The sequence below is a fragment of the Callithrix jacchus genome, chromosome 5 (genome assembly GCF_049354715.1).
Source record: "Callithrix jacchus isolate 240 chromosome 5, calJac240_pri, whole genome shotgun sequence".
In the NCBI taxonomy this organism is placed as follows: Eukaryota; Metazoa; Chordata; class Mammalia; order Primates; family Cebidae; genus Callithrix; species Callithrix jacchus.
The window spans coordinates 138,639,808-138,657,311 of record NC_133506.1 but is presented as its reverse complement, the minus strand read 5'-3'; the positions used below and the strand labels follow the sequence as shown (position 1 = coordinate 138,657,311).

General features: G+C 48.0%; 2 protein-coding genes across 18 annotated transcripts in view; one reads left to right on the top strand and one right to left on the bottom strand.

Moving 5' to 3' along the window:
• Positions 1–263: 263 nt before the first annotated feature.
• LOC144582742 (uncharacterized) lies at positions 264–1,169 on the bottom strand. The gene is made up of 2 exons (XM_078375074.1): positions 669–1,169; positions 264–424 (listed from the first exon to the last, which is right to left on the bottom strand). The coding sequence occupies exons 1-2, from the start codon at positions 1,080–1,082 to the stop codon at positions 404–406; spliced, it is 435 nt and encodes a 144-aa protein (XP_078231200.1). The 5' UTR covers positions 1,083–1,169; the 3' UTR covers positions 264–403.
• The window catches only part of QTGAL (queuosine-tRNA galactosyltransferase), a 76,639-nt gene continuing 60,187 nt past the window's right edge, over positions 1,053–17,504 (top strand). For 14 of the 17 annotated variants that reach the window (XR_004743695.3, XR_004743694.3, XR_013536131.1 and 11 more), the window contains exons 1-3: positions 1,053–1,095; positions 3,483–3,599; positions 3,686–3,785. Coding sequence is in view for 7 of the 17 variants with exons in the window: in XM_078375069.1 (XP_078231195.1) it covers positions 1,081–1,095; positions 3,483–3,599; positions 3,686–3,785 (232 nt within the window). In the remaining 10 variants the exon portion in view is untranslated. Of the gene's footprint in view, positions 1,096–1,380; positions 1,509–3,482; positions 3,600–3,685; positions 3,786–17,504 lie in introns of those variants that run through there. The other 3 variants (XM_078375072.1, XM_054256671.2, XM_078375071.1) reach the window with 2 other exon arrangements.

Sequence of the window (17,504 nt, the reverse complement as noted above, 5' to 3'; positions counted from 1 at the left end):
AGTCAACCTCCTCCAAGCAGGGAAGCTCCAGAGGCGTCGCAGCCGCCTGGGAGACCCCTTATGACAGGCTGCTCCCCCAACAAGTTCAGAACTGCTGGGTTCACAGGCCTCGCGTTCAGGATTCAAATCCGGAGATACCCGCTCTGTGTTCCTCAAGTACAAGGTTAGAGAGAGATGGGGCCTGGCCTGTGTTCCTGGTAGGGAACCACCTCTGAGTTCCCAGCCCTGCAGTTCCCAAGGCTGCATGGGGAGGCGGAAATGAGGGTGAAGGTGGAGGGTACCCGGAGCCACTGGGGTCACGTTTTCACCCTGGGCACTGCTTCTCGTGGGGAGCATCACCGTGGGGTCAGGGCCTCACCCGGGCACCCCTCCTCCTGGGGGACCTCCTGGTGGGGTCAGGGCCTCAGCCGGGGCATCTCTCCTCCTGGGGGACATCACAGTAGTGTCGGGGCCTCATCCCTGGCACCCCCACCCCGCTCCCAGAGAAGTCCATCCTGGACACCCCTCCTCCTGGGGACACCCTAGCGGAGTCAGGGCCTCACTCCCCGCCTTCCTGGGGCGGCCGCGTGTCCTGCGCGCCCCGCTCCCCCAACAGAGTCTGTCTGAAAAGTCCCCCTGCGCTCCCCTCGTCCACCCCGGTGAGGTGGAACAGCCCGGGTGAAACACACCAGCCTGTCTGAGGCTTCACAGCAACCTCCGGGCCGCCCGGCTGGGGTCTGCAGCGCGCGGCCCTCGCACAGCCCCGCCTTCCCCACGGCGGCGTCTACGGGGGACCGGAGACAGTAACGGGCGCCCCGGGCGACGACGAGAAGCTTCCGCGGTCGGGAACGAGGCCTCCAGGGGTGACCCGGGACCGGGGTGTGGCCCAGGGCGGAAGGCAGAGGCCGCGACCTCAAGGCCCCGCCTTGCGCCGAGCAGCCCCGCCCCCGCCACGCCCCACCCCGATGGACGCCGCTCTGCACCAATTGGAGGCTGCCTGACCTCAGACCCGCCTCCTGGTGCCCCCTGCGCAGGCGCCTTAGGCCGAAGCGCCGGCCGCGCGGAGCTCGCGTGGGCGGGGCATCCGGGTAGCGCCAGGCCATGAAAGCCCACGTGGTAGGTTCCCCGCTGGGAGGGGAGGGGAGGGGACGGGGACGGGGACGGGGACCCCCCCACCCCCCCCACCCCCACCACCACCTCCCCGCCGCCGCTCAGGCTGGGTATTCGCCCTCCTCATCCCGCCCTCCAGTCCTCTCCAGCTCTGGGGTCCGCAGCCCCGCGCCGCCTCTCGGGCTCGCCTACGGGGTCTCCGCCCTGAGCAGCGCTTAGGCTCCGCGGGCGAGCGTGGCTGCGCGTGCGAGGGACGCTCGGGATTGGAGGCCGCGGGCGTGGCCGGGACCTGCCGCTCGGGCTGCGCTTCCTGCGCTCCATCCCGCGAGCGCGGCCTTCTCACCGGCCTTCCGCGTTCTGGTTTTGAAACTTCCGGGCCGGAGCTCAGGCGGTTTCGTGCTCGCCCTCACCTGGTCGGGGTCGGTTGGACGGCACACCTGCCTTGCCCTGGCCCGCCTTTCCCGCCTTTCTTCTCCGAGCCCGCACACCTGCCCCGCACCCCACACACCTGCGTTGCGCACCTGCCTCACTCCTGCACACCTGCCCTGCCCCTGCTCCCCTGCCCCGCCCTCGCACACCTGTCCGAGGCTGTGCACCTGCCCCGCATCCCACACACGAGCCCCGGCGCACCTGCCCTGCGCCCCACACTCTGCACACTGTCCGCACCCGCACACCCTCTCACACAACTCCCCATGCCCCGCACACCTGTCCGTGTACCCCACACAACCCCACGCCCACACACCTGCCTTCACACATTCCCGGCGCACTTGCCCATGCCCCACACCCGTCTTGTGCTTGCACATCTGCCTCACACGCCTGCCCTGCGTCCCGCATACAGCCCGTGCCCCACACACCTGCCTGCACACGCCACACACCTACCTGCGCACCTGCTCCGTGCCACACACCTCCACACACCTGCCTCGCACACCTGCCTGTACACCTGCTCCATGTCCACACACCTGCCTGTGTGTCGGTACACTTGCCCCAAACACCTGCCCTAAACTGCCCACAAGCCCCAAACACCTTCCCCGTGCGCCGGCAGAGGCTGAGCCGAGGCCCTCAGGGTTCAGACCCAGCCAATAGGCCAATTCGGTGAACAACCACTGGGGTTAGGGTTAGCAGTCGCCCAAAGGCTTAGCATGTTTTCTTTTATATTCCAGTCTTTTTTCTTTTTTCTAATCGTTTTTATTCCAGTGTTACAAAAATTGGGGACAGATTAATCAAGGTCTATCTTTTCCAGAAACATTATATTTTGTAGATCTTGAGAAAAATTATTACCTTTCCTTTTAGTAAATCCAAAGTAAGGTAAATTTGTAAGTTAGGGAACTTACTTTGTTCTTGTAAAAATAAGTCCAGGAAGGGATAGAGCGAGGTTTCCTTTGTAAAGAACTTGACTAAATTGTGTTTTCAACACAATTTCAACTTTTTTTGATATAAATTAAGGGTGAGGACAGACTGGTCTCTGAGTATCGCTCCGTATCACTCAATACTACCGTGTATACAATTAAGACTAACCTGCCTCACCTGTTTTGTTGGTGCTGGGTTTCACTGGTTTTACTCCATACCGCTTTAGAAATTTTTGTTTTGGCCAGCCTGGCCGATATGGTGAAACCCCATCTCTACTAAAAATAGAAAAATTAGCACGGTGGCGCGTGGCTATAATCCCAGCTACTCTGGAGCCTGAGGCAGGAGAATTGCTTGAACCGGGACCCAAGAGTTAGAAGTTGCAGTGAGCCAAGATTGCGCCACTGCACCGCAGCCTGGGCTACAGAGCGAGACTCCGTCTCAAAAAAATTTTTTTTTCTTTTGGGCTTCATGAGAAAAAGACAGTGCTAGTGCAAAACCAGCCATATTGCTAAGGGTAGAACGTAGGAATAGAGAAATAAACTTCAGGCCTCCCGTTTGCTCAGCTTGGTTCTCTGAACACCTCCTGCCGGATACTTTGTTACAGCATTGTTTTTTTGTGGGTAAGGGGTTACTTAAAGGGGTACTTTGTTGCAGGTCCCCTAACATGGTTTGCTGAAATGCTTGTTTCACCCAGAAAATGACCAACCAGTTATTTTCATGAGTAGGTAGGAAGATATCCAGATACCTGTTTCAACCAAAATGATGTTTCCAATCAGTGATTGGAAAACTCATGATTTACCATTGAATTGGAAGAATTTTGATGACTTTAAGTATTTTCCCCCTTTCAAAAGCGTATGGAAGGCCAGTTCAGGGAAAGCTAACCTGTACTAAGTCTTATGCACTGAAAGCATGTTAAGAGCCTGGAGGGAAGGACTGGACCCTTTTGTCACAGCTTATGTGCGGATGGTGAAAGGGAAGTAAATCAGAGCCATGGATAGGAAATTGAGTTTTCACCTTTCTATTAATCCATCTCTTTTGAATTCCAGTCTATTATTCTCCCAGTCCACAACGCTGAACCATGGCTGGATGAATGTCTGAGGTCTGTTTTGCAGCAGGACTTTGAAGGCATCATGGAGCTCTCTGTTTTCAACGATGCCAGTAAGGTATCTGTGAACTTCCTGTTGGGTGACTTAGCCCAGGGTCAGTAATGGTTGACCGTTCTGAGGGAAGGTTCCTGACCTGCTTTCAGGACAAGTCTGGGGCTATCATTGAAAAGTGGAAAGTGAAACTGGAAGATTCTGGGATCCATGTGATCATTGGGGGGCACAATTCTCCTTCTCCCCGAGGTGGTAAGTAAACATGCTTGGTTTATTAAACTATAATTTGCAGTTTGTTATCAACTTACACACTGAAACAGTTTCATGTTGTTCAAATACTGACAACAAGTGTCCTGGTGGTAATGGGGTCTGACATGTATCAAGAAGCTGGTAGAGGCTGGCACGGCGGCTCACACCTGTAATCCCAGCACTTTGGGAGGCTGAAGTGGGTGGATCACTTGAGGTCAGGAGTTCAAAACCAACCTGGCCAACATGGTAAAACCCCGTTTTTACCAAAAAACACAAAAATTAGCCAGGTGTCCTGGTGTGTGCCTGTAATCCCAGCTATTTGGGAGGCTGAGGCACAAGAATTGCTTGAACCCAGGAGGCAGATGTTGCAGTGAGCTGAGGTGGCACCACTGCACTCCAGCCTGGGTGACAGAACAAGACTCTGTCCCAAAAATAAATAAATAAATAAATCTAGTAGACCTAAATGTCTTATTCTTTGATAGAGATTTATTATAGACCTAAATTTCTTATTCTTTGGTAGGGGTTTATTACCATGATCTGAATGTGTCCACCCCCACATTCATACTTGAAACCCCCAAGGTGATAGATGGTATTAGGTGGGGATTTGGGAGGTGATCAGGACATGAGGGTGGGGCCTCATGAATGTGATTAGTGCCCTTATAAAAGAGGCCCCACAGAGCTCCCTCATCTCCCCCGCCCCCCCGCCCCCATCCAGCTCTGTAAGAATTCGGAGAGAAGGTACCTCTGTGAACCAGGAAATGGCTCTCACCAGACACCGAATCTGCTGAAGTGCTGAGTGTGGATCTCCCAGCCTCCAGAACTGTGAGAAGTACCTGTCTGCCACCCAGTGTGTGGTGTTCTGTGGTGGCACACAGGTTACTCCAGCCCTGGCAGCCACTCATCTACTTTCTGTCTCTGTAGATTTGCCTCTTCTGGGCATTTCATGCAGATGGAGTCATGTTACATGTGCTCTTTTGTAACCAGCTGTAGCGCGGTGTTTTAATGTTCCTCCATGCTGCAGCACACATCGTTGCTTCATTCCTTTTCGTGGGAGGATAATGCTCGCTTGTGCGTATGTACCATGCTTTGCATATCCATTTGTCAGGCGATGGACATTGGGTTGTTCCACTCTTTGCTATTGCGAATGGTGACAGCAGGAACATTTGTGTATATGTTTTTGTTTGAACACTGGTTTCCAAATCCTTTGGGTATATGCCTTGGTGGAGAATTTCTGGCTCATGTTGCAATTCTGTGTTTAGCATACTGAGGAGCTGCCAGACTGTTTCCCATGATGGATGCATTTTATGTTTCTGCCAGCAATGTATGAAAGTTCCAATTTCTGCATATCCTCATCATCACTTGTTATTTTCTGGGTTTTTTTTTTTTTTTTTTAAATTATAGCTGTGCCAGTGGGCATGAAGTGGTATCTAATTGTGGTTTTAATTTGAATTTCCTTTTGACTAAAGATGTTGTGCCTTTTTTCATGTGCTTGTTGGCCATTTCTATATCTTCCTTGGGCCAAGCATGGTGGCTCATGCCTGTAATCCCAGGACTTTGGGAAGCTGAGATGGGTGGATCAGCTGAGGTCAGGAGTTCGAGACCGGCCTGGCCAACATGGTGAAACCCTGTCTCTACTAAAAATACAAAAATTTTAAAAAAAAATTAGCTGGGCGTTGGTGGCAGGGGCCTGTAATCTCAGCTACTTGAACGCTGAGGCAGGAGAATTGCTTGAACCTGGGAGGTGCAGGTTGCAGTGAGCTGGGATCATGCCAGTGCACTTCATTCAGCCTGGGAAACAGAGTGAATAAATAATAAAATATAAACGGGCTGGGTGCAGTGGCTTGTGCCTGTAATCCCAGCCCCTTGGGAAGCCAAGGCAGGCGGATCACCTGATGTCAAGAATGTGACACCACCCTGGCCAACACCTTGGGAGGCCAAGGCAGGTGGCTCACCTGATGTCAGGAATGTGAGACCACCCTGGCCAACACCTTGGGAGGCCAAGGCAGGTGGCTCACCTGATGTCAGGAATGTGAGACCACCTTGGCCAACATCGTGAAAACTCGTCTCTTCCTGGGCATGGTTGCAGCCGCCTGTAATCCAGGTACTCGGGAGGCTGAGGCAGGAGAATTGCTTGAACCAGGAGGCAGAGGTTGCAGCTGAGATCATGCCACTGCATTCCAGCCGGGGCAATAAGAGCAAAATGCCATCTCAAATAATAAATAAATGTCTGTCTTCCTTGAAGAAATGTTTATTCAAGCATTTTGACTATTTTAACATTTGAGCTGCATGTGTTCCGTTGTTGAGTTATAAGCGCTCCTTATATATTCTGCACACTAGAGCTTTAGTACATATAATTTGAAATTTTTCCCCATCCTTTGGGTTATCTTTTTACTCTCTTGAGAGTGTCCTTTGATGCACAAAAGGCTTATGATTTTGATGAAGACAAAATCTATTATTTCTTTTGTGGCATGTACTTTTGGTGTCATTTCTAAGAAGCCATGGCTAAATCAAAGTCCTAAATCAAGTTTAACTCTGAAGAAGTTAAATGTATGGATTCATTCTGCGACTCCCAGTTCTATTCCATTGGTCTATATGTCTGTTCTTACACCAATACCACATTGTTTTGATTACTTTAGCTTTGTGACAAGTTTTGTGAATTGTTTTCTTAATTTCCTTTGAGATTGCTCATTTCTAGTAAACAACTGATTTTTCTCAGTGTTGACCTTGTACCCTACAATTGTAAGCTCTAATCCTTTATTAGCTCGAATAGTTTGCTCTTTGTGGATTTTTAGGATTTCCTGTACTTAAGATAATGTTATCTATGAGTAGAGATACTTTTACTTCTTCTCTTACAATTTAGATCCATCCATCCTTCCTTCCTTTTCCTTTTTCTTATTTTTCTTTTTCTTCTTTTTGACAGAATTTTGCTCTGTCAAAATCCAGGCTGGAGTGCAGTGGCGTGGTCTTGGCTCACTGCCACCTCTGCCACCCGAGTTCAAGCAATTCTCATGCCTCAACCTACCAAGTAGCTGGGACTACAGGTGCACACCACAACACCCGGCTAATGTTTTTGTATTTCTAGTAGAGATGGGGTTTCACCATGTTTACCAAGCTGGTCTCAAAAATCCTGACCTCAGGTGATCCACCTGCCTCGGCCTCCTAAAGTGCTGGAATTACAGGGATGAGCCACCGTGCCCGGGCTTTTTCTTCCTTAATTGCTCTGGCTGGTGCTTCCAGGACACTGCTGAATAGAAGTGGCAAAAGTGGCATCCTTGCTTAGGTTCCCATAAGCAATTTTAGGGAAAAAGCTTTCAGTCTTTCACTGTTGAATATGATATTAACTGTAGGTTTTTATAAATGCCATTTGTTATGCTGAAGAGGTTCCCTTTTAATTCTAGTTTGTTGAATTTTTGAATGATGAAAGGGTGTCAGATTTTGTCAAATGCTTTTCTGCACCAATTTGAGATGATCTTATAGTTTTTTCCCTTGGTTCTGTTAAGATGGTGTATTGTGTTGATTGATATTCTGTGTTGAACCCCTCTTCTGTTACTGTGATAAATCCCACTTGTTCATGGTGTATAATCTTTCTAGTATATTTCTGGATTCAGTTTGCTAGTATTTTGTTGAAGATTTTTGCACATGTATTCGTAAGGGATATATTGGCATATAGGTTCCTATTCATATGGTATCGTTGTGTGGCTTTGGTATCAGAGTAAATACTGGCCTCATAGAAAAAGTGTTTCTTCCTTCCTCTTGTTTTTTGGAAGAGTTTGGGAAGAATTGATGTTAATAATTCTCTCTGTTTGGTAGAATTCATCGGGGAAGCAATCTGACTCCGGGATTTTTTTGTTAGGAGTTTTGTTTTATTACCGAGTCAGTCTTTTTGTTATAAGTCTGTTCATATTTTTTTTTTATTCTTGAGTCAATTTTGTTAGCTTGTTTGTTTCTAGGAATTGGTCCATTTCATCTAGGTTACACAGTCATGCTTCATACTGTCATAATCCTTTTAGTTTCTGTCAAGGTTGCTAGTAATGTACCACTTTCACTTTTATTTCGGCATTTTCAGTCGCCTTTCTTTTTTTCTTAATCTAACTGGGTTTGTCCATTTTGTGGACCCTCTTCAAAGAATTCACTTTTGTTTTTTCTTGTTTTTTTTTTTTTTTTTGAGATGGGGTTTCGCTGTTGTTACCCAGACTGGAATGCAATGACACGATCTCGACTCACTGCAACCTCCACCTTCTGGGTTCAAGCAATTCTCTTACCTCAGCCTCCCGAGTTGCTGGGACTACAGGCATGCACCACCATGCCCAGATAATTTTTGTATTTTTAGTAGAGACGGGGTTTCACCTTGTTGACCAGGATGGCCTTGATCTCTTGACCTCGTGATCCATCCGCCTCGACCTCCCAAAGTGCTGGGATTACAGGCGTGAGCCACCGTGCCCGGCCTGATTTTTTATTGTTTTGTTATTGCTTATTTTATTTATTTCCACTCTAATCTTTACTGTTTCCTTCCTTCTGCTAGCTGTGTGTTTATTTCCGTTTCTCTGGCTTCTGACGGTATGCTGTTGGGTTCTTGATTCTACGTCTCTTCTGTGCAGGTGCTTATAGCTATACATTCCTTTCCATGCCCTGAAAGTTTTGGTTTGTTGTGTTCTTTTTTTCATTTGTCTCGGCATTTTCTAATTAGCCTTATGATTTCTTCTTTGACATATTGGTTGCTTAAGAGTATATTATTTAGCTTTCATTTATTTATGAATTTTCCAGTTTCGCTTCTGTTATTTATCTCTAGTTATTTTGCTGTGGTCAGAGAAGATACTTCATATAATTTCAATCTTTAAAAACATGGTTTAAGATATGATTTACGGCGTGACACGTCAGCTGTCCTGGAGAACGTGCCACGTGCACTGGTGAATGTATGTTCTGTTGCTGCTGAGTGGAGCATTCTGCATATTTCTGTTGAGTATACTGGGTTTATAGTATTGTTCAAGTTCTCTTTCTTTATTATCATCTGTCTAGATGTTCTATCCATTATTGAAAGTAGAATGTTGAATCTCCAACTGTTACAGTAGAACTATTTCTCCCTACAATTCCGTCGATCTTTGCCTTACTTAATTTAACCCTCTTGTTAGATGTGTACAGTTTTATAATTGTTATATCTTCTTGATGAATTGACCCTTTTATCAATATATAGTCTTTCTTTGTGTTTCATAATAATTTTGACCTAAAATCTATTTTGTCTGATGTTAATACAGCCACGCCAGCATTCTTTTGATTACTAGTTGCATGGAATAGCTCTTTCCCTTGTTACACTTTCAGCCTATTTGTGCCTTTGGATCTAAAGTGAATTCCCTTATAGACAGCATTTAGATGGATCATAATTTTTAAAATCCATTCTACCAGTCTTTGCCTTTTAATTGGAGAATTTACTCCGTTTACATTTAAAGTGATTACTGACAAGGAAGGACTTTTGCCATTTTGCTATTTGCCTTCTATATTTCTTAAGTCTTTTTTATTCCTCAATCCTGTATTACTGCCTTCTTTTCTGTTTAATTGCTTATTTCTAATGTGCCATTTTGATTCCCTTCTTATTTTTTTTCTGTATATTCTCAAATTATTTTCTTAATGGTTACTGTGGGGATTACAATAAACATCTTAAATTTATAACAGTGTAGTTTGAATTAATACTTAGCTTCAGTCATGTCATATTAACATAAATTTATAAATTATTTTTATTAATGTAGGTTTATAATTGTTTTCTGGTGTGTGTGTGGTGGTAGGGGGTAGGGTCTGACTCTGTCACCCAAGCTGGAGCACAGTGGTATAATTTTGGATTACTGCAACCTCCACCGACTGGGTTCAAGTGATTCTTGTGCCTCAGCCTCCCAAGTGGCTGGGACTATAGGTGCATGCCACCACCCCTGGGTAAATTTTGTATTTCTGGTAGAGATGGGGTTTTGCCCTGTTGCCCAGGCTGGTCTCGAATTCCTGTACTCAAGTGATCCACCCCCCCCGCCACCCCGTCGGCCTCCCAAAGTGCTGGGATTATAGGGATGAGCCACTGCACGTGGCTTGTTTTCTGTATTGGTTTTTAAAACCATATAGGAAAAAATATAAACCAAAAACAATACTATCTTTTATATTTACCAGTAAAGTAAACTTTATCACGGTTCTTCATTTTTTCTTTGTCCGTGAGTTCCTGTTTGGTGTTCTTTCATCTCAGCCCTACAGTGAACTTCCTCAGTTTTGGTTTATCTTAGAATGTCTTAATTGCTTCTTCATTTTTGAAAGATGACTTTGCTGGATTGGATGTAGGGCTCATGATTGACAGTGTTTTTCTTTGAACACTATGAATACATATGGTTCCCAACTCACGATAGTCCAATTTACCATTTTTCAACTTTATGATGGTGCAAAGGCAATATAAATTCAGTAGAAACTGTGCTTCTACTGAATTTTTTTTTTTTTTTTTTTTGAGACAGAATTTCGCTGTTGTTACCCAGGCTGGAGTGCAATGGCAGGATCGCGGCTCACCGCAACCTCCGCCTCCTGGGTTCAAGCAATTCTCTTGCCTCAGCCTCCTGAGTAGCTGGGATTACAGGCACACACCACCATGCCCAGCTAATTTTTGTATTTTTAGTAGAGATGGGGTTTCACCTTGTTAACCAGGATGGTCTCGATCTCTTGACCTTGTGATCTACCCACCTCGGCCTCCCAAAGTGCTGGGATTATAGGCGTGAGCCACCGTGCCCAGCCGCTTCTACTGAATTTTTAAAATCCATGCTGCCATTCTTTACCTTTTAAGTGGAGAATTTACTCCAGTGCCGGCTCCCGCACACACTCGCCCTTACCTCCCTCAGTGGCAGTGAGTCACAGCTCCCAGTCACACATGCATTTTTGACTTAACAATGCTGTAGACTTACAATGGGCTTGCCTAGTCATGGATTCATCCTAAGTTGAGGAGCATCTGTGTGTTATCCCATTGCCTCTGGCCTTCATTGTTTCTGGTGAAAAGTAAGGTATTAATCTTATTGAGGGTCTCTTTTAAGCGACCAGTCATTTTCTCTTGTCACTTTCAATGCTTTCTCCTTATCTTTGGCTCTCAGCATTTTTACTATGATATGTTTAGTTGTGAATCTTTTGTGTTTATCCCGGATGTTGAGTTTCCTGGATGTGTAGATGAATGTTTTTCAATAATTTGAGAATTTTTTGGCCATTAGTTTTTAAACTTTTTTTCTGCCTCTTTCTCTTGCCTTCCCTTGTACTTGCATTATGTATATGTTGGTACAATTAATGGTATTCCACCTTTCTCTGAGATGCTCCTTATATTTTTCATTCTTCTTTCTCTCCATTTTCAGATTCAGACTCATCCATCTGTCTTTGTTTGTTAATTTTTTTCTTCTGCATATTTAAATATACTCTTGAGCTCTTCCAGTAAAATTTTAATAATTTGATAATTTTTCAGCCATTAGTTTTCCAAACTTTTTTTCCTGCTTATTTCTTTTGCTCAAGAATATTTTTATGCTCAACTGACAGTTTGGCTAGGTCTAGAAAATTCTAGGTGTAAAATAATTTTTCTTAGAATTTTAAAGGGATTGCCTCATTATGTTCTAGTGTCTGTGTTTCTAACAAGTAATCTTATGCCAGTCTGACTCTTGTTATTTTAAAGATATCATTTTTGAAAGTAAGATTTTTCTTTTTGTGCTTTTGAATTTTGAAATTTTGTGATGCCGGGCCAAGGTGTGTCAAGGTTTCTTCATTCATCCTCTGTTTTTGTATTGAATGATTAGCTTTGATTGTAATACATCAGGGTCCTTTTAGTTTGACTTTAAAGTTTCCACATAAGACTTGAAAAAAATATGCCTGCATATATTACATGGGGTTGAAAAAGTAGTGGTCAGCAGATGATAAATTTTTAGTTGGTGGGCAGGTTCCTACAGATTTTAGGAGTCATAGTGTCTCTGAAATAATGGTTGTCAACTTTGTTGTTTGTTAGAATCATCAATGAGTTTTAGAAAACAAATGCCTGAGTCTCACCCTAAGATATTCTCATATAATTGGTCTGGGGTGCAGTGTGGGCATTGGGATTTTAAAAGCTTTTCAGGAGATTCTGAGACACATCCAGGATCAGGAGCCACTGCTTTAGAATGTGGTTGGGAATGGGCAGCTTCACCCCACTTCCTAGTGGACTTGGTCCTAAGGGAGTCTTATAGCTATGACGTGTTTCACGGGCAGGCAGCTGAGGGTTTCGGGTCCCTCTGGAACGTGTCTGTGGGACAGCCTAGGGAGCTAAGTCCTCTGCTGGGTCCTGTTGAGATCTCTGAGGCTCACAACATCACAGGCTCACAGCAACTCCTCCAGGGTTTTCAGAGTAGCTTGGGTGGAGGGAGGCGTCATAGAGGCTGTGGAGAGACTTGGTTCATTCGGGTGGCTATTGGAGGAGGGAAATGAGTGAGAGAAACGAATCCTGCTCTTCGCGACACTTGGTTCCCTCAAAGCTGCCTTGCGTTCATCCTCCTACCTTCTGTTTTCCCTGTATCGGGAGGCCATGACTCTTCAGAGGTGTCCGGGTGGCAGAGGCACCTGGACCGGTTCTCTCGTTGATCCTGGGTGGGTGCGTCCCCTCCTGGGGCTCCTGCAGTCCTCTTATCCATCTGTGGGGCAGGCATCATCCTTATCTCCTGCATAACTCACAGTGGACATGCCCATCGAGAGCAGAGCTGAGATCTGAACCCAGGACACCTTTCTCAAAGTTCCTGGGGGCCACTGGTGAGCGAGTGTAAACACTTCTGAACACGGACTCTTAGTATCACAGTTTTGCTGCTTCATGGAAGTAGTTTAAGCTCTCCCGGCCACCACCACAGCGGCAGCTCCCGGGCGCCCCATCTGTGGGTTGGCTGGTTTGTCTCAGCGTTGGTATCTGCGCAGTTGAATTGCCACCATCGCTGAGCTAGATCCTTTGGTGTCCCCGCTGGCGCCCCGGCCATCCTGCACTGGGGGATGCAATGGCCAAGACCCGGCCGTGGCCTTCCCGGTGCAGTAGGAGAGCGAGATTTCAGGCACTGAGAATGACGAGGCCTCCCTGTCCCGGATGGTGGCACCCCAGGCCCCAGCTGCATGGCGAGCTGCCGGGGGTCCAGGTCCTGTGGGTGGAGCAATGAATGGCAAATATTGCCTGGAGAGGAATGTCCAGCAGACGGTCATGCAGCCGTTTCTCAAGGGATCAATTGCAGTCAGAGCCTGGACATATGTGTGAATGGAGAGCTCAGAAGCCCTTGATTCAAGAAGCAGTGGAGAAGGAGGAGGTGACAAACGAGCCAGGAGAGTCCAGCACCGGATGGACGAGCAGCCGCGGCAGAAGCAGCCACCAGGAGTGACGCCAGCACAGCACTGTGCCCAGGCCCTTGGGGGTGGGGACCAAACCGCAAGTCCAAGCGGCTCCTGCACATTCTCTGTTCTCACCTCCCTCAGGCAGGCCCCACGGGCACGCTGACAAACCCCACAGAATCGACATCTGCACCATCTGAATCCGGCCAATGACGTTCTCCATGGCTACCACGTTGGTTACGTTGAGTGCTTTTGGACCAAGCCTTTTTGTCATTGGAGTTGGTCACTGTGATAGCAGGTTCCTTCAGCTCTGTCCTCCCTGGCATACAGAGACGGCGGGAGCAGGACACAGAAGGAAGGAGCCCCCAGCAGCGTCTCAGCCTGTGCCTGGTGTGTTATTCTGAGGACACATTTCTGCTTCCACCAAACATACAAAAAAGAAGGTGGTTTAAAACACACACCCCCAGCCTGGGAGTGTCCGGCAGGGGAAGGCCTTTGCCTTTTACAGCTTCTTGCCAAGATATAATTCTTTTTTTGTTTGTTTTTGTTTTTTTTGAGACGGAGTTTCGCTGTTGCTACCCAGACTGGAGTGCAATGGCTCGATCTCGGCTCACTGCAACCTCCGCCTTCTGGGTTCAAGCAATTCTCCTTCCTCAGCCTCCCGAGTAGCTGGGACTACAGGCGCACACCACAATGCCCAGCTAATTTTTGTATTTTTAGTAGAGACAGGGTTTCACCTTGTTGACCAAGATTGTCTTGATCTCTTGACCTCATGAGCCACCGCGCCTGGCAGCCAAGATGTAATTCATGTTGCTTTTGGTTTTTTGGGCAGAGTAGAGGGTGGCTGGTTGTTGGTAGAGGTGAGTGGCAGCATAGCTGGGGGCTGAGGAATGAAGGGAACTTTGTCTCCAAATGCACCCCCTTCCCTGCCCAACGCATCCCCTTCCCTGCACAATGTACCCCCTTCCTGGCCCAACACACCCCCTTCCCTGCCCAACGCACCCCCTTCCCTGCACAACGCACCCCCTTCCCTGCACAACGTACAGTACCAACAAGCAGCCCCAGTGCGCTCTGTTTAGGAAAGCAGAGATGTGCGTAAGATACCAAAGGAAGATTTTAAAAATAATTCAAAATAAAATAATTTTTAAAAGTTGGTTGTTTAAAAGAAAAAGCATCTTTTGTGTTGTTTGTTTTGTGATAGGGTCTTGCTCTGTCGCCCAGGCTGCAGCACAACGGCGTGATTATAGCTCACTGCAGCCTCGACTTCGGTTCTCTGCACCTTCCTGCCTTAGCCTGTGGAGTAGCTGGGCTGTCGGCACGTGCCACCACACTTGGCTAACGTTAAAAACATGGTTTTAGTGAATCTTCCCACCTCAGCCTCTCAGAATGCTGGGATTGCAGGCCCAGGAGCTGACCCCACCAGCCCAGCTCCACACCTGAGAGCCCGCTTCACTCCCACGTCCTCCGAGCCTCAAAGCGCTGCAGGAGGAGAGCCGGGCCGGGAGCTGCCCTATCCACTGAGACACCCTGAGGGTGAGGTGGCCACAGCAATGTCCAGGAAAGGGTCTTTCAATATGAACTTTGAAAAATAACAGATGTGGCCGGGCATGGTGGCTCACACCTGCAATCCCAGCACTTTGGGAGGCTGAGGTGGGAAGATTGCTTGAACCCAGGAGTTTGAGACCAGCCTGGGAAACACAGTGAGACCCTGTTGCTGAAACAATCTTTTTAATATTAGCCAGGAATGGTGGAATAGAAAACTCCTTACAAATTGGTTATTGTGGAACATCCATTTCAACTTGCTTCTGAAAGGTGTGTAAACAAATTGGCTTTTGAAACTACCATAACCATCCTTTAAAATCCTTTAAAGTTAAAGACTATTAGAGGGTGTTTTGCTTCTTCTGTAGTTGAATGAAAACAAATCTAAATGAAAACTAATCTGGTGACTGTTGTGACACTCCTTGTCTGAAAACATTTGTCCATTTTCAAAGCATTTTGCCTTCCGTAAAATGCTTTTTGTAGAGTAGCTGTAACTTGAGCACATCCCATTTGTATGAGTTCTGTCAATAATAAAACAATTTGTCATAAAGCTCTGAAGGACCAGATGAAGGACACGTACGGTCAGCTGCCTGTCAGGTGTGGGCAGGGAGCCCTTGTGGGAACCCCGTTCTGCACTTTAATACATTGGGGTCAGTTTGGTTCTATCTGAAAGGGACATATTTTCCTGTAAGAATTTTCTTAAATAGGGAGTTATATTGACTGTTAAATAACATAGATCCAGAGTATCTGTTGTCAGAAGTGCTGGATATTTGAAAGGGGTTGATTTGTTTACTGTAATTTCATGTAGTAACAGAGCACCACATTTCTTAATAACGTGGCCACTTGCTAAAACCCAAATCAAGCAGGATCCCATCCTCTCCTCTTCAGGAGGAAGGAATGTTAGTATCTCGCCGCTGTGTGAGTTTTCCTGCTGGGACCATGGCAACCAGATCCCCTCACAAAGGACTGCCCCCCCCCAAACAGTAGCCCCACTCAAACATTTGACTTTCTTCAAGGCGATGATATTAAAGCAAATTCCTTGTTTTTGTCAAACACAGGATTCATTGTGAGAAACATCCAGCTTCCTGAGTGAGATAAGTCTTCCTTCATTACCCAAGTTCACGGATTCGATTCTCCCCTGAAACCTGACACTCACAAGCCCTGCTGTGAGCACAGCCCCTGTGACCATGGCGTGACCGTGGAAGGCCCCTTGTGGCCCCTTGTTCTCACAGGTGCTCTCTGCTCATGTTTCTCGTGAGGAGCTTCTGGGCGCTCACCGTGCCCTGCAGGATGGTGGAGGCCACCATCTGGCCCACAGCGAAACAGGCACTCACCTCCTGGGTGCATTTCCTCACTGCACCTCTCATACCCCTGGCTTTCCAACATCTGGAATCTAAACTTCAGGGATTAATGCTAGAAATTAAATGGAAACCTCCTATGAAGCCCCCACCCCTGTAGAGGGCACTGCTCCAGGTTGGAGAACGCAGAGAGGGTGGGAGACTGTGCTTCCACTTCTGTGTGGCCACGCGGTCCGGTGGTGCCATGAGCTCGCCCGTGTGGTCCAGTGGTGCCTTGAGCTTGCTCATGTGGTGGTCCAGTGGTGCCGTGAGCTTGCTCATGTGGTCCCGCTGGTGCCGTGAGCTTGCTCATGTGGTCCCACTGGTGCCGTGAGCTTGCCCGCATGGTCCCGTGGTGCCATGAGCTTGCCCGCGTGGTCCCGTGGTGCCATGAGCTTGCCCACGTGGTCCCGTGGTGCCATGAGCTTGCCCATGTGGTCCCGGTGGTGGTATGAGCTTGCTGGGTGCCCCCAGAAATAGGACAGCCCCCATGGCGAGGGAGCCCTGCCCTCCCCTCCTTGGAGTGGAAACCAGGGAGTGCCACCGTGTGGCTGAACTGCACCCCTGGCCACGTCCCCTCAGACCAACAACTTTCCGTAGCTCATCTTGATTTGGATGCTGGAGAGATTTCTTGTTGAGCTCTGTGTGCGTCTGATTTGCTTTGTGTTTCTTTCCTGGATGGCATCACCTCTGTAACTGTCTGGTTAACGTGATACAGGTGTTGCCAGCCTCTTTTCTAGGGAAAGCGGGATCCTGCCCCTTGCAGCCTCCTCAGCACCCTTGTTGTGGGCGAAATGCCACCTCTCACCCATCCTGGCGTCAGCGTCCTAGCTGAGCCACCATGCCTCAGCTTCTGCTGTTCCTCCTCATTCAGAACGTTCCTTGGCTACCCTTCCCGCCAGAGGAATGTTGAGCCTTCTTAGACCAGCAGGCAGTTCTCATGAAGCTGGCCAGCACCTGCTTCCCCAAACGCCTCCCGCCTGCAGCACAGCACCGGGACAGGGGTCTGCCTGCCCTGCCCTGCTTTTGTCGGTTTACGTTCTCCGCAGCAGGTTCCTGCCACAGCTCCCTAGCCAGGACCTTGTCTTCCTTTAAGCCTCCTCAGCCCCGTTTTCAATCCCGTTCATTTGGCATCATCGTTCAGCTCTTTTTCCAGCCCAGTTCTACTATCTTTGAAGATAAAGATTTTTTTGAAACTCCTATTAAAATACAACATCCACACAGAAAAGTATGCATCATAATCATACTGTGGCACCTGGGGGGATCACAGGCCCCTGAAGCCCCCTTGGGCCCCTCAGTCACCTCCCTCCCCAAGGGCGGCCGCTTTCCTAGTTTCTCACAGCACAGAAGAATTTCGGCTGCCCTCACACTCCGGGCCAGTGCCCCATCTAGCAGCCGCTCCCTTCTCTGCTCAGCAGCCCAGGAGAGGCGCCCACGCTGGCGTATGGCCCGGGTGTGTGTCTCCTTGGCCTGTGTATTCCAGCTTTTCTGTTCTGCACTTGGGGAGTTCCCAGTTTTGAGC